Raw genomic sequence first — 22,824 nt, forward strand, 5'->3', positions numbered from 1 at the left:
GGCTAAAACAATAGAAATCTTGTATTTATTCTGAGATCAAAGGGATTAGGGATTAATTCATATAAAACCTACAGAAGACACTAATGCTGTCAATGAACGTTCCATGTGACCAAGGTACATAAGTTGATGTTAAAAGAGTGGTGTTATGTCATGGGAACAGTCACAGTTGCGGGGCATTTGTGTTTGTAAACACACCTGACTTGTTTTAGTTTAATATTTGTGTGTATTTTGTGTATTTGTTTTGGTTGCTTGAAACAGATCTGTATGATGATGTCTGTACCAAGATGGATGCTTTTAATATGCAGTCTGGTTGTAGTTGTCACATATTCTTCACAGGAATCATTGCAGGTATGGTGACAGTTTAAAAACCGTTTCAGTATGGTGTATCAAACTAAATTCACAGTGCACTTACACACAGTACCATTGTTACCCCTCAGCCTGGAGGGGTACTGTCCGTCCGTCCGGGTAGCTCAGTTCCTGGATGATAACTTGAGTTACAAATGTTGTTTAGAAGGGGGTTGCCCTTGGGTGCAGGCAAGTTGGAATTGGTTTTGGGGTCCAAAGGTCAAGGTCACAGTGACTTAAAGGTTAATGGATTCCGGATGATAACCCGGATGAGATTTGGGTTTCTACATGTAACTTCAGTAGGGGGTTGCCCTTGGAAACAGGCAAGTCGGGGTCGGTTTGGGTAAGTATTGCGCGGTTCCTTTGGTTCCCCGGTTGTAACCGGTTCCAATATGGAAACCGGTACCGCGAGTCCAATCTTTATGAGAACCGGGTACCCGCTATGCTCGGTTCCAGCTGCAATTCTCTGTGCACAAAATCCAGAGCCGGCTCCATATAAACTCAATGGCGTGAAGGCCCGGGACATTCACTCTGGCTAGTTAAAACAATGGCAGGGAAAACCACACGGACTCCCAAACGTCATGGAGAGTTGAAACCAAACGGCTAAACAGAGCTCCAGCCCTTTGCGGCCGCAAGGCATAAAGCATTGAACCCAATACTGGCCTTGTACCATGGATAATAAACGTTGTGAATTACACAATATTTCATGTTGCGTTGCCAGACCGATCGGGGTTACTTGGACAAGCGGTGTTGCGTGAATTTAGTTTTTTTGAAATACGGACTCATTGGTGATATTGCGCATGCTCATGCATAGATAATTAGGAAAAGGACCGATCCCATGAGAGGGTTTAACCAATAAAATGAAAAAGGAGTCCAATTTTCACAGGAGTCCCATTTTCATATCACAACGCTCTTGAGTCCTGGAATCGGCTCTGATGGACCCGGCTCTGAGTGCTGTGGCAATCAGCTCTACGGACCTGGGTACAGGTACAAAATACCCAGCTCCAAGCCAGTCACGAATCTACTGTTGCAAATTGTAAATGAATGAATCCTTCGTTTCGGTTCGTTCTAATTGGTGCACATTTTGAAGAATAAAAAGTCGTGCAGTTGCACACTAAAACTAGTGGGCTGCTAGATAATAATACTCATGTTCCTGCAGAAGACCTGGACAGTCCGTGACTCATATGGAACGGAGCCGGGTACTGTATTCGGGTTCATCGGAGCCGATTCCAGCGCTCGACTGGTTCCACACTACATGTAGTTGTGAAATGTACATTAAAGGCAGGGTACCAATGTACGGGCTTCGTACTTGTGCAGTGAATCATTCTATTCTCGGCGGCATGGCGGTCGTCGCGGTAAATAAAATCATAGGCAAGAAACAGAAAATAAAGCAATAAATGCTAAGCTTGCTTTAATAACACAACATGCATAGTTTCTTAGGAAAAAGACGCACATTTGAAACCAAAGAATTTGAAATAACTTGAAATCCATGGAGTACAGACCTCACAAGGTGACACCGTTATTCTTTACATATGTAATTTCAAGAGGTTATGTTTTTTTATAAATTTTCTGGTAGCTGGTTCCGACTCGGAACCGGTTGGCTCCAGAAATTTTAGAACTGCCCAAACCTAGTTTGGGGGTCAAAAAGTCAAAGGTGAAGGTCACCACGTTGAGTTAAAGGTAAATGTTTTTTTGGAAAGGTGAGTTAGAAATGTGATTTGGGTTTCTAACTTCAGAAGGGGGTTGTTCTTGCAGGGGTGTGAAATCTCCGCTATTTAGCGGATTTCCGCTTTTTTGTTCAGCGTGCCACATTTGTTTTCCGCTTTTTTTCTTCCGATGGTCCAGATTTCCCCCCGCTTTTTCCGCCGCGCGTAAGCATTAATTTTATTTCCGTTTATTTTATTTTCCGCCGCTGCCGAACGCACGGGCGTGATCCGCTCTCTACAACATACACGTAGCTCTGGGATGGGGTGCGTGCAAGCGAGTATTCAATGTACATGTACATGTACATTGTACATGTGTGTACTACTATACGATGCCATGTGCATGCATTTTTCAGCTCAAAGCCGCGTGTGTACGCAACGTGTAAGCAGCATCCGGGGAACCAACAGTCATTGCGCTGTGATTGGCTGCAGATAAATATGAATATTCACACATGCGCCATGAAGCACGTTGGGACTCTTTGCGGCCGTTCCTGTGTCTATGCATGTAGTGACACGCAATGATCTCCACAATAACTCGCTGTAAACATCGTCTTGTTGCAAATATAAAGCCTTGAAATAAGACTAGTAAATTGTCGCCGTGCCGCGCCGGTAGAGGGCATCATGCGGGGCAAAGTTCATGTGTGCATTTTAAGCCTGTTCGATATCCATTTATTTTTAAATCGGCATATCGTGAAACAAATATCGGATATCGCGATATTATCGTGATGACGTCATTTTTCCATTCATGGAACAATGGAATAACAAAACAAAAAAACAAAAAAACACGACCGAAGTCACGATCCACTGCCGCGAAAAAAACCCCAATATGTCCTGAACAAAATCGTCAATTTTATTTGAATAGAGTCTCATTTACTTTGCCAATTTAAGTAGAAAACAAATTCCACATTCAAATATCGAAAAAAAATTACCTTCAAATGTTGGATAAAAATGTGCAAATAGAAATCCTATCGCGAGGAAAGAACGAAGCACTGCACGCAATGCACGCCGCATTGATCCCCACGTGCACTCACAGTAAGACCGTGTACGGCCCACACCATTTGCGGCAAGGGTGTGCTTCATTGAAACAATTTACCAGTATTTCCACCTTTTCAGAATTACAAATAATATTTTTTTTAATGGAGTCCGAAATATTTCCTGGTTCAGAAAAAGTTCTTCATCGTTACAAACTAACAAAATATTTTTTTTTCTAAAGATTTTTTTCGAAAAACGATGTTAACTCTAAAATGAGGGTGAAGCAGCCCTTTACAAAAATTAATGGATCAGTCCAATTTCTTGTGATGCATTTTCTGTTCTGTGAACGAAATAAAAGGCACAATTGAACAGTTGGTTTTCGACGTTTTTTGTTACTGAAAATATGAACAGATTTCATAAGTTTGGGACAGTTTTGGCACTAAGCAAGTGTAAGTGCCCGGGCACAACCATGGAAGAGACGGAACGAGTCAGGAAAATACGTGCAGGAAAATTTGATCTAGTTCGCCCCCGCGGAGTCGGCCCAGCGGCGATTTTTTTCTTCTCCCAAACGACATCCGCAATACGCTATGGCGTTTTGGGCTTTACTTTTCTAAAAACATGAGAAGAAAATCAAAAATATAAATATATGAAATTCAGACTTTATTTCCCTTTTTAAAAAAATCCTCCCAAGCCTCATGTGCAATATCGTGAATCGAACCTGCAACCTCGCGGTGTAAAACACAAAATTTTTATTGACTGAGCTGTCGCACTGCTCGCCTTAATTCAGGGAAACTGTGCGCACGTATCATAAAAGTATCGTAGAGGGCGCTTAACGTGCGTATGCGGATGTCGTTTTGGCTGGAAAAAAGAAAATTTGCGGGCCCGGTGTGTCTCCTCTGGCTGCGCACCGAAACGAAACATTCACTTCTCAACGTCATCATCTACAATTCAAGTATTTGCGGTGTTTTGTCTGTCTGTACATGGTCTGTACAACTTCACATTTCCGTCAAAATAAAACAGGCACCGTATTTTCTTTGCGAAATGTCAGAGACTTTGTTTCCCTTCGGTTAACTACGCACGTGATTACGATTTCGGCACTTGGTATGTGGGGTGAAATTGTGTTGTTTGTACTGCATGCGACGTGGAAGACGCAAAATCCAATACACGTGAAGTTAGTCAGTTGGTTCCGCCCCTGAATAGGTAAGACCTCGCGGTACAATGTGGTAACAGTGAATTTGTGGTTTGCGGTTTTTCATGGGAGCGCTTTAGCGACAGTTTTAAAACTCAAAGGGTTGACTATAGCAAGTATATGGTTTAATACAAAAGCGGTACTACAAAAGAATATCGCGATATTTTTCAGCATATCGAATTCCACGATGTGCCAATTTTTTTTTATGAGGTCGATATGATTTCCGATATGCAAATCAAATCGAAATATCGTGAAACATCGTCATACCGAACAGGCTTAGTGCATTTCATTGCATGCACGCATCCTGCTGCGTATTCCGCTGCATGCTGATATGTACGTTAGTGTGTCGTTTCAAATGTTTCAAACGTATTTTGACATTATTAACAAATGTGTTATTATCCAAAAGAGGTTAGGAGTTTGATACGGACATTGACAAGACCGATCCTCAGGTTACGAATCTGTGGAAATGGATTTGGATGGAACACATGGTTAATGGGCAGAAATTGGGCGACTCGATCAGAAGCCGCGCGGAACACGCGATGACGATATCATCTGCAGTAAGGAGTTAAAATATGGAAAACGTGGTCGAATTTCCCAGTTTTCATATACAAGTTGGCCATTTAGGCAGTTTCAAACCAATATGAAGGAACTGAAGTTAACTAAAAAATATGCATAAATTGCAAAACATTTTTCGAACAACAATAGTTGGCCCAGGCATGCCAGGGGGCTTTTAAATGCACCACAGAGCATCTACATTTCAAGTTGAAATTTCTGGCAAAGATCACAGAACGGGCCGCTGCATCACAAATTCAAGACTATCTTTTCGAGAACAATCTATTGTACATGGAAACATGCAGACTGCATACAAGAAGCATCACAGCGTGGAGACGGCTCTTCTCCGCGTTCATAACGACTTGCTACTAGCAGTAGACAAGGGTCTTGAAGCAGTTATGATCCTCCTGGATTTTTCTGCTGCCTTCGACACGATAAATTAAGATATCATGCTTACCTGACTATCTCAACGGTTCGGTATATCTGGTCAAGCAATAAACTGGTTTGACTCATACTTTCGACAACGTTCTCAACATGTTAGTATAGGGGACGATAAATCCGCTGCCCATGTACCTGATGTTGGCATTCCCCAAGGTTCTGTGCTCGGACCGCTTTGTTTTATTATGTACACGTCCCCTCTTGAAGACATCATCGAAGCTCATGGCGTTGGGAAAATGATCTATGCAGATGACACCCAAATCTATGTAATCCTCAAAGAACATGATCGTCCCAACGTCTTCTCCAATGTAGAGCGTTGTGTGAAGGACATTTACACGTGGTCTCCAACAAATAAGCTGAAACTTAAAACGGACAAGACTGAAATCCTCCATATAACATCCCGAAATAGGAAGCGTTCGCTGCTTCCTCCAATCCTCGTCGGCGGTTGCCCTGTTACTCCTGTTTCCGTGGTTCGCGATTTGGGAGTCGCAGTCCAAAATAATCTACAAATGGACATTCACATCAACAACACATGTCGCTCCGCTTATTTTTCCCTTCACAAAATTGGACAAATCTGGAAATATCTTGACAAGCAAACCACAGAGAAGCTTATACATGCCTTCATCACATCTCATTTGGACTTCTGCAATAGCCTCTTGCATGGGCTACCTGAGTCTCAGATCGCAAAGCTACAATGTGTTCAGAATTCAGCAGCAAGGCTAGTCACGTTGTCACATCGTCATATGCATATATACCCCATTCTTCATAACCTTCACTGGCGCCCCATCAAGCTCAGGATAGTCTTCAAACTGCTTCTCCTCACCTACAAACGTCTTCATGGTCTCGCCCCTGCTTACCTCCAGGAACTGATCAATAGGTATGAACCACAAAGAAACCCCCGCTCCAGCTCCCAGTCCTTGCTCACCTGTGTCTCCCCATCTACAAGATCCTACGGACATCGTTCCTTCTCCGTCGCCTCTCCTGCCCTGTGGAATAAACTACCCTCTCACATCAAAGAAGCATCAACCCTTGGAACCTTCAAATCAGCCCTCAAAACACATTTGCTCACACGAAACTCTTTGTAATCTTTGTCTTAATATTGTTTTGTATTGTTCAGCGCATTGGGACTTTGTGTAAAATGCGCTTTATAAGCACTATTTATTATTATTATTATTATTATTGTAACTTCAGTAGGGGGTTGGACTTGGGGCCAGGCAAGTTCGGAGTGGTTTTGTGGTCAAAAGGTCAAAGGTCAAGGTCACATTGTCGAGTTAAAGGTAAATGGTTTCTGGATGATAACTTGACTCTGGCTGAGGGGTTTCAACAGCAACGCTAGTAGGGCCAGGCAAGTTAGGAGTGGTTTGGGGTCAAAAGGTCAAAGGTCAAGGTCACAGTGGTGAGTTAAAGGTAAATGGTTTCTGGATGATAACTTAACTCCGGCTGAGGGGTTTCAACAGCAAGGCTAGTAGCATAGGCGTAGCAACGTCATTTTTATTGAGGGGGTAAACATTTCTTGAAAACAGCACTTGCACACACATACTAGAATTTGTATCCTTGTGGAGACATTCCTTTGTACTCGTGTACCAGTACTAAGTTTTCGAGTTTCTAAGTGTAGTTTCAAAATGCTCTTATTTTAACCAGAATTAATTTCCTTTGCTGAAATTTGGACTTAATATCCCTTTTCTGAAACTCTTCCATTTGCGACTGATCAACATAGCTTGGAAATTCCTAGTTTTTGAGCGTGAAAACCTTGTGGAGACGTATTCATCTATAGAAATTGCCCTGCGGAGACATATACATGTACAATCTTTTGTTCCCTATTGTACACACGTCTCCAGAGGGTACAGTGTTTCAGATCATCCATGCTGAAATGTAGACAGGTACCTGTATTTTCCTCCAGACACTTGGCCTCTATAAAATCAAAGAGTTTGGGGGGAAGGGGTGCTGGTACCATCTTTTAATGAGGGTGCTGTTCAAAGTGGACGCTCATACACACTATTGGACAATATATAATGTTTTTAGGGAGGCACACGTGCAAAATTCCCCAAAATGGTAATTACAGCCACTAGTTAAAAAAGGCACTCATTGTTTTACAAAAGAAAGAGCACTTGTAAAAAAAGGGCACTCTTAAAAAAAGCCTGGCTCTGGTCATGGAAAGCTTGGCTCCGGTCATGGAAAGCCTGGCTCTGGTCGTGGAAAGCCTGGCTCTGGTCGTGGAAAGCTTGGCTCTGGTCATGGATAGCCTGGCTCTGGTCATGGAAAGCCTGGCCTCTGGTCATGGAAAGCCTGGCCTCTAGTCACGGAAAGCCTGGCCTCTAGTCATGGAAAGCCTGGCTCTGGTCATGGAAAGCCTGGCCTCAGGTCACGGAAAGCCTGGCCTCAGGTCATGGAAAGCCTGGCCTCAGGTCATGGAAAGCCTGGCCTCAGGTCACGGAAAGCCTGGCCTCCAGTCATTGAAAGCCTGGCTCCGGTCATGGAAAGCCTGGCCTCTGGTCATGGAAAGCCTGGCCTCAGGTCATGGAAAGCCTGGCCTCCGGTCATTGAAAGCCTGGCCTCCGGTCATGGAAAGCTTGGCTCCAGTCATTGAAAGCCTGGCTCCGGTCATGGATAGCCTGGCCTCGGTAATGGAAAGCCTGGCCTCCGGTCATGGAAAGCCTGGCCTCTGGTCATGGAAAGCCTGGCTCTGGTCATGGAAAGCCTGGCCTCAGGTCATGGAAAGCCTGGCCTCCGGTCATTGAAAGCCTGGCTCTGGTCATGGAAAGCTTGGCTCCAGTCATTGAAAGCCTGGCTCCGGTCATGGGTCATGAGTTGGAGTACCAGTTTAACATGTCTTGCAGACCACAGAGTCAGTAAACATTGAGCTTTTTTGTGCACATTTCTTTCAAGAGATACCTTGCCAATAGACAAGCAGTTGTACAAAAAGAATCAAGTCATCGAACTGGAGGCAGTCTTAAACTCAATTCGAAGGAGTTGCGAGTCAATCAATATCTTATGACTGTGAAGGCCAAGGAGTATGCTGCTGCTTTGCAAGGTGCACCATTCCCTCCAGCACAGCATTTCTTCAAATCTAAGAACCTGATTGAAAAGAGTGAGGTGTTTCAACTGATTCAACTACTACCAAAAGGTAAGAATTCTATGAACTTTTTCTTTTTGAATAATAAGAGTAAATGGCGCATCAGGTCCACATTTTGCAAGATGATAATGTCTAAGTGATGACAACAGACTGAATGATTTTCTCAATGTAACTAAAAGTATGGTACATTGTATATTAATCACTAAGTCATTAAACATCAGTTGATGAAAACTTTTAACATACATGTACATGTAGCTGAAACTCAGATTTCTACTTCTAAGCTTTCAGAACTCATTCAACAGACTAATGTACAAATACAGCATGTAGGGTTGTAATAAATATTAAGTTTCTCTGTCAATCGATGCTTAAATTTTTAAAATTTAATTTGTTGAAAATTATTCTGTGAGAATGGAGGTATTTTTTCAGAAGGTGCAAAAATTCTTAACAAAAACCTCCAACATTCCAAAGACAAAACAAAGATGGATGCACTTGCTCAAAATAATCAGGAGTGCAACTTTTCCTCAGATCAGCTGATTCCTCATTTTTCACTTCACACTTATGCCATTACAAATTTAAAAACACTGTACAAAGGCTTGTAAAGGTTGGAGTTTCCTCTTTTTTTGCTACTTAAAGTTGCATGCCTGAATAATGTTGAGACAAATTTTCTGAAAAAGTAGAATAAACTCCTGTTGTCCGCATACATTATATGTACAAATAGACAGGTGGCTGACAAACATGGTAAAGATGCAGTTTTCTTGACAGTTTTTGAAATGGTTTGCACATCAGCCTTAGGTATTAACATACCGGTATGTACCGTATTTCACGTGAATACGTAATGTAATGGCGGCCATGCTGAGGAAAGTTTATGCTGGTAGCTGCTTTATTGATCAATATGGATGAGTTTGGCTCAACTGACAAAGATAGAAAGGAAGGTTACACAATTAGTGAGTTACATTCAAGGTTTGTCATCATTTTGAAAGTATTTATAATTTTATTTTAAGTACGTATACACTTTAAATTCCTTTAAAAAAATTGAAAAAAACTACAGCAAAAGTGTATAAAGGAAATATGCATTATAAAAAATTTCATAAAGAGAAATGCTCAAATGGCAAATTTCAGTACTTCATAATATATAATGAATTATTAAGAGTGACTTCAAATATTTAATTAAGAAATAAAAATGGATTATAACAAAACTCTCACTGAAACACAAAGGATGAAGAGTTACTTCTATGTGTGGCATAACTAGGACACTTGAATAATCCTGTGTCGATACTCATTATTCTTCAAGAATTGTTTGAGAAAGAAAAATATCCATTCTAAATTAATTGGTGCCACTTTGCTAAATGCAAGTACATGTAGGAAAAGAAAATTTGAAACAACTGCTTTTAAAACTACAAGTGTAAAATCCGATTAAAGTATAAACAATTTTGTATGTTTTCATTACAATTTAATTTTCAATACATTATTTAATGTAGGAAACTGCCAAAAAATAAAATTTTGTTTTTGTTTTAAATTAAAATTAAAGACAACATTATGATTAGAAAGGTGTTTATGAACATGTGTACTTGTTTATGAATTATGTTGTATCAAATTATGATACAAAAGCATTATAAAATCATAATCATAGCTTGCTCTTACCGGTTCTTTTGTTTTTGTTTTCCTCAGGCAATCTTGTTTGCATTTAATTCAGTGATGGATCAGCACATCCAATTTCTGGGAAGGTTGTGTCGGTTATGTGGTAAAAGATGTATGTCATCAGTAAGATGCACTAAAAGATGCAGTGATCATGCCCAGAAACTATTGAAGACATTTCAGGTGAATGTCCATGAAGATGAAGCCAACATTCACCCGCCACATATGTGCCACCGATGCTACTGTTTTCTATTCCATTCAAAAACCAGAACTGCTGTTCATTGGCCAAAGCATCGAAGGACAGGCAGTTGCTTCGTGTGCACACAATTCATGCAACAGTCAAAACCTGGACGGAAAAAGAAATGTCAGACCAGGACAGGACGACCAAGAGCACCACCAGCATATTCCGATCATTTCAACAATCTACGTCCTGGCCCAACAATTGACAAGGGTAACATCCACCAATTTACAGCATTGTCAAACACAGCTGATGTAAAATGCAGACTTTGCAACCAGTTGCTTGACAATGCTGTGGAGACACCATGTATGCATTTATTTTGTTGCGAGTGCTTGATTGTACACTTTAAAGATGCTGGTCAGTCTATTCCCTGCCCAACCTGTCAAGCACCAGTACACTACAGGAATGTCACTTCACCAAGGGAGTACTTTGCGTCCTTATATTCGTCATTGGCAATGCAGTGCACTGTATGCAATATACTTGTTACTCTGGGAGATGTGAAGTTACATATTTGTAGAGGTGTCCCACGTCCAAGTTTACGACATGTAGATCAGCCTGTCTCAATGCACGATCATAGATACGCATCTCAACTACCCAATGATGCAATCAGCACCGTAGATCAGTCAATCTTAACTCATGACCATGGCTATGCAACAACAGCCAAACCACCTAGTGATGTGGTTCGCATCTTACATCGCCCCTTGACTGCTCCAGTGACCCCCCAGATGGAAGAATTAGGCACACACATCTTGAAGACCAAGTTGGCCCAAACTGAAGATAGATTCCTAGTCAAGTATAAGACTGGTGGCCTGGTGAGTATTTAATCAGAAGCACACAAATGATATCTGTTAGAGATTGTTAGGATTACGCTTGAAAGCTCCAGTTGAACTTAACAATAAATGAGGAACGACAAATATCACGTACTGTGTATCACATATCCATATCACGTAACATACAACACTGATCATGTAGCGCGTAGCACAACGCATGGTTTAATCTACAGAAAACAAAACAAAACAATAACAAATACAAATCAAGATTGATAAATCAAACAATGTAATGATATGACTCCACTGACTGTAGACACACACTCAACCAAGAAAGTCCCCTCTTAATACTTTCTTGTTTACAAAAACTACTGGGCACATCTTGCTCAAATTAGGACTGATCAGTACAGAAATTCCTCAGCAATCCAGCCATACTCTTTGTTTGGCCTAAAACAATGATAATTTGTACAAAATTATGCAATTTATGGCAAATGATACGTGCAAAGTGAGTGTGAACCACAAATTGCACGTATACAAAAGCACAACTGTTTTTGGTATCATTTGTCATAAATTGCATAAATTTGTACACATTATCTTTGTTTGGGCCAAATAAAGAATATGGCTGGATTTCTGAGGAATTTCTGTACTGATTAGTCGTTATTTGAGGGGTGCTCAGTAGTTTTTGTGGGTTACACAAAAAAGAATTGGAAGGGGGGACGTTCATTTTGGGTTGAGTGTGTGTCTACAGTCAGTGGAGTCATATCATTACATTGTTTGATTTATCAATCTTGATTTGTATTTGTTATTGTTTTGTTTTGTTTTCTGTAGATTAAACCATGCGTTGTGCTACGCGCTACATGATCAGTGTTGTATGTTACGTGATATGGATATGTACATTTGTAGCTAGTACCGGTACATGTGTGAGTCCCGAATGTACATCCACATTAATGTGTATTATATGTGTGTGTTCCATGTCTACGATGTTCATGTATTAAAGCCTATGTACATTTTCTCCTGTCTCATTTACACAAATTTTACCAAAACAATTAACACAAAATAAGTAATTAACAAAATAACAAAATGAGCTTGTTTTTAAACGTCTTACAATCATATTGAAAGATGAGGATTTTGAACACTTAGGACTTTGGGCTGTCCTAAAGGAACAAATTTCTGACAAAACGTTACGCTGACATGAAAGTTGATATTATCTGAACGTTTTGACATGACTGACTTGCTAACGGTGATAGGCAACATCGCCCTCTTTTGACAAAATACATATACGAAAGACAAGATCTCCTAATTAGCATAATACAAAACCAAAGCATTCTGACCTAACAGAGATTGCATGCGTACATTTCTTTCTACCTTTGTTTTTCTAAAGAAACTAGGAAAAGTGCAATATCATCTGCATTGCATTTTATAAGTATTCTCTTCTGTTTTTCTTCATTCCCCAGCCTCTTACCCTCGTTTGTATTCCCCAGGCTCGGAAGAGTAGTAAAGATGCTGCCTCTTTGTCTGTCCGAAACCGTTCTAAAATTCTCGATAAAATTCGGGGACTTCTCAGTATGGATGCCAAAGAGTTGCAACAACAGGATGAGCTGAAACTTTCGAGCATGAAGGATGAGTTGGAGAGCATCTTGAAAGACTTAAAGCTGAACTCTATCAGGATTCCAGCCATGAAGCTCCTTGCTGTCAAGACACACCTGGGAATCTCTTGGACACGTATTAGAGAATTAAAGAAATGGTTAAAAGGATATAACATCTTAACTGAAGGTGAGAATGTTTTGCGTCGACAACAAAATGAAGTTATTGCTGATAACCTCATTACCGACAGCTTACCTCTGTCATTCCGTGATGAAATCGACGGAGGAGTTGTCATTCAGCAAGCCCCATATGTTGGTGTGAAGTGTCTTGTCGCCAAGATCAAACAACAACTGGATCAATATCAAAAGTAAGAATTTCCGATACCTGTGGGTTTGTGGTTAGCATAATGTGAATGAATCTCGATCTGAAAAAGTGTGGTTCTAGAAGAACTGATGTTGAGAATGTGTTTTCAACATTTGTACATACAGGAGACTGCACACTTCTACAACATGTTCAGATGAATTCACTTGGTGTTACCTACATGTATAAACCTGACATGTGCTGTCCTGCCATTCCATCATGCAAGGCTTCAATACTTGTATATCATTTGCTTTGTTGATTCAGTGCTAAATTAGTTACTGTGCAATTCATACTTGGAAATTAATATTTTAACATTTATTGATGCAAAATCTCAATTGTGAAACTTCACAATTGTTTTCATTATTGTCAAAAGCTGGTACATCCTTAATTTTGTAAAATTCTGAATCATGGACTTCATATGAAACGCCTCCTACTTGTTTTTAAGTATGCCACTACAGGGAGACTATCACGGGGTGATGATGCCACTCGTATCTTCTGCTTTGCATACTCTTCTAAAATATTTGAACAATTTACTTGATTATAAATAAAAACATTCATTTTTCATCTTTTTATGATTTCAAGCATAGCTTTTCTGGTGACTGACGTAGTGACAGTCATGCATTTTTGCACTTTGCGAAAATTTTTCCCAAGGTTTCTGTCTAAAAGACTACATAATTTCAAAACACATCCCCCTGCTGGTTACAGTGAAAGTACATTTGTAATGTAACTCAGAACCTATAATAATGGAATCTTATATAGCGCACGTATCTACCAACAATTAGGTACTCAAGGCACTGGAAATTATGTCAAACTAGGTACCTATTGACATCATCATGACATTGATCATTGTAACTGGGTACCTATTGACATCATCATGACATTGATCATTGTAACTAGGTACCTATTGACATCATCATGACATTGATCATTGTAACTAGGTACCTATTGACATCATCATGACATTGATCATTGTAACTAGGTACCTATTGACATCATCATGACATTGATCATTGTAACTGGGTACCTACCGGTATTGACATCATCATGACATTGATCATTGTAACTAGGTACCTATTGACATCATCATGACATTGATCATTGTAACTAGGTACCTATTGACATCATCATGACATTGATCATTGTAACTGGGTACCTATTGACATCATCATGACATTGATCATTGTAACTAGGTACCTATTGACATCATCATGACATTGATCATTGTAACTAGGTACCTATTGACATCATCATGACTTTGATCATTGTAACTAGGTACCTATTGACATCATCATGACATTGATCATTGTAACTAGGTACCTATTGACATCATCATGACATTGATCATTGTAACTAGGTACCTATTGACATCATCATGACTTTGATCATTGTAACTAGGTACCTATTGACATCATCACGACATTGATCATTGTAACTAGGTACCTATTGACATCATCACGACATTGATCATTGTAACTAGGTACCTATTGACATCATCACGACATTGATCATTGTAACTAGGTACCTATTGACATCATCACGACATTGATCATTGTAACTAGGTACCTATTGACATCATCACGACATTGATCATTGTAACTAGGTACCTATTGACATCATCATGACATTGATCATTGTAACTAGGTACCTATTGACATCATCATGACATTGATCATTGTAACTAGGTACCTATTGACATCATCATGACATTGATCATTGTAACTAGGTACCTATTGACATCATCATGACATTGATCATTGTTGGCAGGAATACAAATCGGTAACTAGAAAGCACTGGGAGAGCGCAAACCTCGCCAAGGCTAAACATTAAGCCAGTTCAGTATTCCAACTGCGCATGCGCACATCAAGATGTGACGATTTTTCTTTCGGGATAAACATTTCATCGTATGCGTGCAAAAGCATAGCGGGGTACCAGCAAAATGGAAGAGATCGTCGTGTTATGAAGTAAAATTTTGCAAAAACGTTTTTAACAGCGAAGTGTTTTGAGGTGTCTTGTGTGTCCAAACTGTTGTGCAAACGAAACTTTCCATGTCTTTTCGATTGCATGAAAAATAACACAGAATGCAGATTCTGTCACCACGTCCCCCTTAGCCTTGTGTGCATTTATCTGCCGCGTTTATCCTGAACAGAATCCTCAAATCTTGTTGTGCACCAGATTATTTAGGAATACCGAACTGGCTTATTCCTTGCCATATTGTCAGTACACCCAATATAAAAGCGATACAAAAGAAATACGCGCATATATGGTGTAGAATCCTAAAAAAAACACCTGGATCCTGACCCTGATCCGGATCACTTCTGAAATCTAATGGATTTGTACTTGTAGCAAGGACCACCCCTAAAACACTTTTATGCAAATTCGTCCATAATTTTTTGAGTTACTTTGTTAACAGACAAACCAACCAACAAGCTGACCAACGCCGATGAAAACAACCTCCTTGGCGGAGGTAATAAGTGTTTTTCTTAGAGCCAATAATATTCTAATTACTTTTATTAAATTGAAACTTGGCACATTTGTTGTGTGTAATACAGGTATCAAGAGCTGACATGGCACGAAGGCACCATTCCACATGATGAGATTTGGGTGAAAATTGGAGGTGATAAAGGAGGTGGTACATTCAAACAAATGATCCAAATTGGTAATGTCAAGCATCCCAACTCCCTGCGTCACACCATCATAATGAGTGTCTTTGCTGGAGAAGACACCAGAGATAACCTCAAAACTGGACTACAGCGCTTCCGTCTGCAAGTTCCTGAACTTCAGTCAAGCTCTTGGCAGGGCTGTAAGTTTAGACTTTTCATGTTCGGAGACTATGAGTATATCTGCAGAGTCTATGGAATCACTGGAGCAAATGGTAAGTTTAGTTTTGAAATAAATATTTTTTTGGAGTGATTTAGTGACAAAACTTAGAATTTATGGAAAGGGGGATCAAAGGGGGGAGGGCGGCATGGAAATATTACTTTTTCTGGTCCCAATTTGTCACTGTGTAAGAGCCCTTCTGCCTCTCCCCCCCCCCCCCCCCCCTCCGGCACAGCCTCAGTCCCCTCAGTCCCCTCCCCCTCCCCCGGCAGTAACACCTCTGGATCCCCCTTGTGTACTGCTGAATACCATGCAAATTGTGTATACATAGAAGTTGGTAGGAGATGCTTATGTACATGTGCATCATTTTTGTGTGGAAATAGGACGTCACTGTTGCCTTTACTGTGACATCACAAAGGATGGCATGCGGCTGCCCTTAGCTGAAAGACCAGCATTGCAACAGAGATCTCTAGAAACATTGACCTATGACCTGCAGAGATTCAGAGTTCATGGTGCTCACCTCACTAAAGCAAAAGAGTTCAACAATGTGATTGATGAACCAATGTTTGCCATTCCATTGACACAGGCAAGTTTCCACAATTTTTGTTCAACTGTTCTTTGTTTTGAAGTCATTACAGTAATACGTTGCTAAAATGAACATCATGGGACACAGTCGTTTATTTCCAGAGTCTGATTTTTCAATACAACATTTATATGGCATATGGTATAGGCCTACATTTACTTTCCTTCTACTTAAAATAATGCCAGCATGTTAAACATCGAAGCCTTTTATGAGCTTTGTGTTTCATTTACTTTCCCTAACTGTCTGAAAGTGAAGGAAAACTCAAGCTTCATATAGTGTAATTCGCTGAACAAATTTACAAGCCATTTTTGCGGGGGCACCATGCCCACGCACATGCAACACACAATTTTAAAGACAAGGCGCACGTGTATTTTGGTAGCCCTTATGCATACTACCTCAGCGCGACTCATGCGAGCTTTGCAGTGCCACCTCAGAAAATCAGTCTGTATCTATAGCCACGTAAACAAGATGGTCAACATGGTCTGTACTGCATTGTATCAATGTGCGTGGACTGGCCACACCACATCACATAAGCTGTATCAAGCATGCATGAGGTGTTTGCTCAGATTTTCTTGGGTCGGAGTGCCAAAGTTCTGCAGATTTGATCTGATTAATCATTTTGATAATGTTCTCAACTGTCATGGGGCTCAACTGGGACCACCTTCATTAGGGAAACAAAAGACAAATCCAGTCTGGAACCAAGACTAGTGTGTCATTGTTGAAAGAGGTTTAGAGTACATGATGATCAAACGTTTCTTACGTACTTTCCTCAACTGTTCAAGGTTTGTCCTCCTGGCCTGCACATCAGTCTTGGGTTATACCTCAAACATTTTAACAGCTTTGAGGGAGCATGTCATGATCTTGACATGGAGGTTGCAGCAGTGCTTGCTGAAAAGGATCATGAAGAGTGGGATAGCCAGGTACTTGGTTCTCGGTATCAGACACTCATCTCTGTGTTGAAGCAAGCTAGGTGCTTAGAACAACAGGCCAGAGCATTAGATGAGGAGTTGAAATTGATGGAAGAACAACTGACAGATACCATCTTGACATCGGAGGAAGAAAGTACTGATATGCAAGATTACATCTCTGCAACAACGAAACTTGTGAAGAGGCAAAAGAAGCTGGTAAAATGTCCATCAATTTATTTGGTACTGAAAACATTCAACATAATTAAACAGTTGGAATCGCTGCTAGGGCCATGCAATATAGTTCTTGTTATTGCTGTTAAGAATCATATGCATATGAAGTTTAGGCCACATAAAGCATACATCCTGTAGGTCACAAATGACATATTTACAGTTGACTCTTGATATGAAATTGCCAAGGCAACCAAATTGTGCACATCATGAAGGGGACAATGTATATTGTGAATACAGACAGTACACGTTTTGGTTTAGACATACATTTGTATAGACCTAGTTGCTTGACAAACCATTGTCTGTGACCTTTTCAATGAGCCTTCTTTGGTAGAGGCTTTATTTGTGAGTGGGGCTGTTATGTTGCTGCATGTAGCTTGTAGGCTAATCCAGTGCTGAGGTTACCTACGTGTATTGTACTCTCGTAACTGCAATTAGAGTGGGTTTCATTGCAGCTGTCAATGTCAGATTCCGTTTGTAAACAAAACTTGACCAATCGATTGACAAGATCATTCAACTGTTAAATAAAAAAAATCAGTATATCAAAATAAATCTGCAATTGCAAAAATTTGTCCTGATTAAAATTTCTCCAAACTATTAATTTAGAATCACCGTCTAACCATGAGATGTTGTCCATCCGGCCTGTCAATCAAACAATGCGTACAGACCAATAAGATTATGACTTCTGGTCTGGTGACTTGGGTCAGGTGACTCGGTCGCTTATGGTTATTTTATCACTTATGGTTACCAGTTCATAGTTTATTTTCAGTTACCAAAAAATATTGTATACAGTTTTCTTATATGATGTTGTATAATTAATTCATTCATTTAATTGCACATACCAGGAGCCTTTGTTTGTGTTTTGAAAAAGAAGTCAGAGGTCAACGTTTCATTTATTGCAAACTTCAGTTACAAGTCGGTGACTGTTTACCATTATTTCTTGCATATGATCTGCAGTTTGAGGAGGCCAATGCCTTGCGTGATCAAGCAGCACTCAAACCTGGACAAGGACCACTAGCTGGGCAACTTGACATCACTCTGCAAGAGTTCCGTGTCAAGCGTCAGGCATTTGATGGCAAGAGCTTTGTTGGCAATCATGTACATAAATGTTGCAAGGTAAAGTTTCCTAAGTCCAGTATGTAAACATTGTATCTTGGATCCATCTCAGACAGAAAACGATTATTGCATGCATTTGATGGTCTTATTTGTTTCTTCAACATTTTTGCTTAACATCAATATTTTATGTATATAAGGGATAAGTCCTGCTGCAATTACATAATTTCAGGCTTTTGAAACATTGTGACCTTTTAAATATCACCACTATACTATAAAGCACAAAGGATGTGTACAATGTATGTGTGTGTGGGTAGGCTTACACTGCATTATGGAGAAGTTTTTTATTGTTAGGCAAATGAGGACCGAATTATGGGGACTTTTTGCTGTTCCTAAGCATTTTCCGTCCCCACAAATACCTACGAGTGTATGTCCCCACAACTACGAACAAGAATGTGTATGTTCATGTGTTATTCAAGGTTATGATTGATCGCCCGCAAAGTGGGCAACTCCCCCGCAAAGCTAGTGACAAGCAGCTTTGTAGCGGGCGAGGCAAAGCCTCATTTTAACATATTGATGTCATACATATGTGTACTGTGCATGTTTCTTTTTCTTATGAACCTCAAATTTGTTATACATTATGTCAGAGCTCGATTACATGCTTGCATATGTCATCTAAATCACAGAAAGAAAATATCAAGCTCCTAACTGATGCATTGGTCATCAAGACACAGCAAGTGTGTGCTTCCTTAGTTCCAGCTGCTGCATCCATTGCTGCCAAGTATGCCCAACTATTCCACCTGTTTGGCACCTGTCATCGAATGTACAACAGTGCATCACTATTAGATGACTCTGCTATAGATGCATTAGGTAAATGACTGACACTAACTGAAGACAAAAGAAAACTGACGTTACTAAATAGAACATCTGTAAATGGTGCCTGTACAGTAAACTCCGGCCAAGTCAACATCGAACAACTCGACAAATCACTTAAGTCGGTTGTCTGACGAAAGTCCAGATCATCTCCAATGCATTTCCATTGAAATTTGTATTTCTAAGTCGGCTTTTTTAAGTCGCCATTTCGCTCAAGTCAGTGTGTAACTCTCGGTCGCCTTTCCATAAAAAGCACATCAAAATCCTTTGTTTAAGTCGGCATTTAAAAAATCATACATTGGCATGGACTTCCTGCACTGCAGTTGGCAACATGTTCCACAGTGTACGTAGTCAAAAAGGGGTTTCCCCAATACTGCATCGCGAGCACATCAATACCAGTACCCCTCTAGTCCTACACGCATGCGCTCTGTCTATTTTGGGGGTCGTCCTATTGAATGATGCAGTCAATGCGTGCATTAATTTTATATCACTGTACACATACATGTATGTACGGATAGAATACGTTCACAGTCTGACTCGTGCAAACTGTACACTTACATGTATTATGTACACGTGGTCTCCAGTAGAAATGCTACGCTGTACGGACAGTATGATCAATACCCCAGTCCGAGATGATAAAAATCGAGGATTAATTTGCTGGAATCAACTCAAGCATTTAGGAGATAACCCAGGGTAAATCGAAGCCAATCAGTGCAACCATGTGCATAGGCCATTCATGTAAGTCGGCACTTACAGCAGATGTCGGCAGTCGCGTAAATCGTCACAAATTTTCAGGTTCCGAGAGTGTAGACTTGGCCGGAGTTTACTGTACATGTATTGGACTACATGTATTGGACTACATGTGGGACTATTCAGTGAATTTACTAATTTTTCGTTTGTATTCACACAGATCAGGCAATCAAGGACTATATGAACTTCTTCCGTGGAGAATTTCCATCTGAATCAATTCCACCCAAAATGCACTTACTGGAAGATCATGTAATGCCATGGATTAGACGGTGGGGTTTTGGTCTTGGATTTCATGGAGAGCAAGGTGGGGAGTCTGTGCACAGTCACTTCAACTGTCTTCGGCGTGATGTCCGAGGAATAAGTGCAGAAGTTGACATTCTGAAGTCTGTTGTCAAGTCTCAATGGATCATGACTAGTCCTGCTCATGCACCACCCATTACCTTTAAATAGTGACTTTAATAGATTAAGTCATTGATTTCTTCTCACATTCATCGAGGACTGTATTTGTGTAAACCCCTTCATGGTTTTGACTTAATATGCACGGCTTGAAAATAACAAGTCTATTTAGATGGTGTGAAAGATTTTCAATACTTGTGCCTTATTATTTCAGTGATAATGTCTAACTCAACTATTTTAAGGAGATATCCAATCAAAACCTGTAAATTTTGACCCGCGACATACATATTCATGCCGCCCGCAAATTACTGTATAAAACACGTATGTTCACTCAAAAATAAATGTCCAGGTATTTCAATCCCATTTTAAACCATTTTTCCAGTTTTATTACAAACAAATGAAATATGCCGCTATATAAATGAACAATTGTTCAAAATGTATTGCGAATTGGACATGGACAGTTCAAGACAGTCCGCCAATGTTTATTGTCGGTGCAACAGCGTACATTATCACGCCGCTATACCCGTATACCTGCCCGTGCTATTCTGACAGCGATTGTAGGGAACAGGTCAACTCGGACCCAGGTCAAATCGTACCCATTTAATCGAATGCAGGTTAACTCGTATCTAAGTCATGTCGCACCCGTATGATTTAACTGCAAGAAACGAGCTATTAACTTTGGGATGGAAATATACGAAACTGTCATACAGGGACATGGTCAAAAAAATCGCTCTCTGAATTCGTACCATGTTCAACATATATCTCGTACATGTATGTACGACATATGTATTTTAACGCATACGTACGAATTGTATGTCGTACCTACGACGTACGTACGACATGTAAGTCGTAAGTATAACATATAAATGGTACCTACATTTCGTATGACATACAAGTCATACATATGTCGTACGTACAAGATACAAGTCGTACTCACAAGATATGTCGTATGTACGACATAATCGACAAACAAGTCGAACTTACGAGTTAAAATTCATATGTTGTACACACAAGATATTAAGTCCTACTTATATACGACAAAGTCGTATGCGACATATATCTTACCCTGTCGACTCGACATATAAGATCGTACACACGACATATATGTCGTACCGGCACTTGTCGACATTACATGTATGTCATATGTTTGATATGTCATACCCTGTCGACAGTACCCTGTCGATATATTAGTCGTACTCTGTCAACATATATATGTCGTACCCTGTCGATATATTAGTCGTACATACGACATATAACTTATAAGTCGTTAAAATCAGTCTTGCAGAATAAGTTAGCTGAAGGAGAGATAATTTTTTTCCCATATTCCCTTGACAGCTTAGAAGAAATACAATGTATCCCCAAAAGTCAGCGGTAGATATACTGTACTCAATAGTGTGAGCGGTTTTTTTTGCCGCTGAACGAGAGAGCCCAGCGTGTCTTACCGCATGGTGCCAGCCGGGCTGGTGCCTACAGTGGACGGCCCCAACGTGGCCTCTGTGCACGGTGACATCATTATTGCTGGCGTGCAGTTTGTACCGTTTGCCGTTTTTTGAAGGTCTAATTTTTCATCCTTTTCATTTCGTTTTTGACCCAAACTATGTATAACTTTATAAATATTATTCTACTATTATTTAAGATTTTAAGGGGGTGTTTACAATAATTATTGTTACCACAGGCCGTCTGGTTTATAAACCTTTGGTCGCATTATGCAATTTAATAAATATTCATTTTTTTGTCAGCCATTATCCAATGAGAGAAGACTATTTACCATAGCGCGTACTAATTATCATATTGAGCCTACAGGGTTGCGTCAAGGCTATCCTCCGCCTCGACTTACTGTACGGCCGTTTGCAGAAGTGTATGTGGGGTGTACGTACATGCACACAAAGCACACGCAGGGGTCGTTGAGGCTAACGGTATAGTACAACTAGTGTGTCGCGGCGCGCGCTGTGTGCGGTAGTGGGAACAAGCTCGTATGGGAACAAGCTGATAGCCTTGGTCAAGGCTAAACAGAAGCGGATCACAATATTTGACCACCTGAGAAGTACAATTTTTTAATTGTAGAGGGAAAAAATCCCATCTTTTGGAGTATGACAAATTTGAGCATAGAAATTGTATGTAGAAATATAGGGAATTTTCGGTTTGATTACATCATAAGTGAAAATGCGCAAAATGAATACTGATTTAGTTAGAGAGGATACATGTTCACTGAAAAGTTAAAAGAATTTGTGAAAATAAAGGCATTTGTTATGAATGTTGAAGTGTTTGTATTAAACTATTTTTGTGTCATCACATTATTGTTAAAGTGTAATCTACACTTTACTCTGTGCATTTTTACAAATCGACATCAACAAGTAATC

General features: G+C 40.1%; 1 protein-coding gene across 3 annotated transcripts in view; it reads left to right on the forward strand.

Moving 5' to 3' along the window:
- The window catches only part of LOC119723080 (adenosine deaminase 2-like), an 81,586-nt gene that overhangs the window by 16,615 nt on the left and 42,147 nt on the right, over positions 1-22,824 (forward strand). The window contains exons 1-9 of one of the 3 annotated variants that reach the window (XM_038193586.1): positions 8,236-8,323; positions 9,941-10,957; positions 12,367-12,863; positions 15,406-15,728; positions 16,057-16,259; positions 17,039-17,380; positions 18,350-18,508; positions 19,132-19,315; positions 20,229-20,878. In XM_038193586.1, the coding sequence (XP_038049514.1) occupies positions 9,968-10,957; positions 12,367-12,863; positions 15,406-15,728; positions 16,057-16,259; positions 17,039-17,380; positions 18,350-18,508; positions 19,132-19,315; positions 20,229-20,518 (2,988 nt within the window). In that variant the 5' untranslated portion in view covers positions 8,236-8,323; positions 9,941-9,967 and the 3' untranslated portion in view covers positions 20,519-20,878. Of the gene's footprint in view, positions 1-258; positions 349-8,085; positions 8,324-9,940; positions 10,958-12,366; positions 12,864-15,405; positions 15,729-16,056; positions 16,260-17,038; positions 17,381-18,349; positions 18,509-19,131; positions 19,316-20,228; positions 20,879-22,824 lie in introns of those variants that run through there. The other 2 variants (XM_038193595.1, XM_038193604.1) reach the window with 2 other exon arrangements.

The sequence above is a fragment of the Patiria miniata genome, unplaced genomic scaffold, assembly GCF_015706575.1.
Source record: "Patiria miniata isolate m_02_andy unplaced genomic scaffold, ASM1570657v1 HiC_scaffold_1, whole genome shotgun sequence".
NCBI classification, from domain to species: domain Eukaryota; kingdom Metazoa; phylum Echinodermata; class Asteroidea; order Valvatida; family Asterinidae; genus Patiria; species Patiria miniata.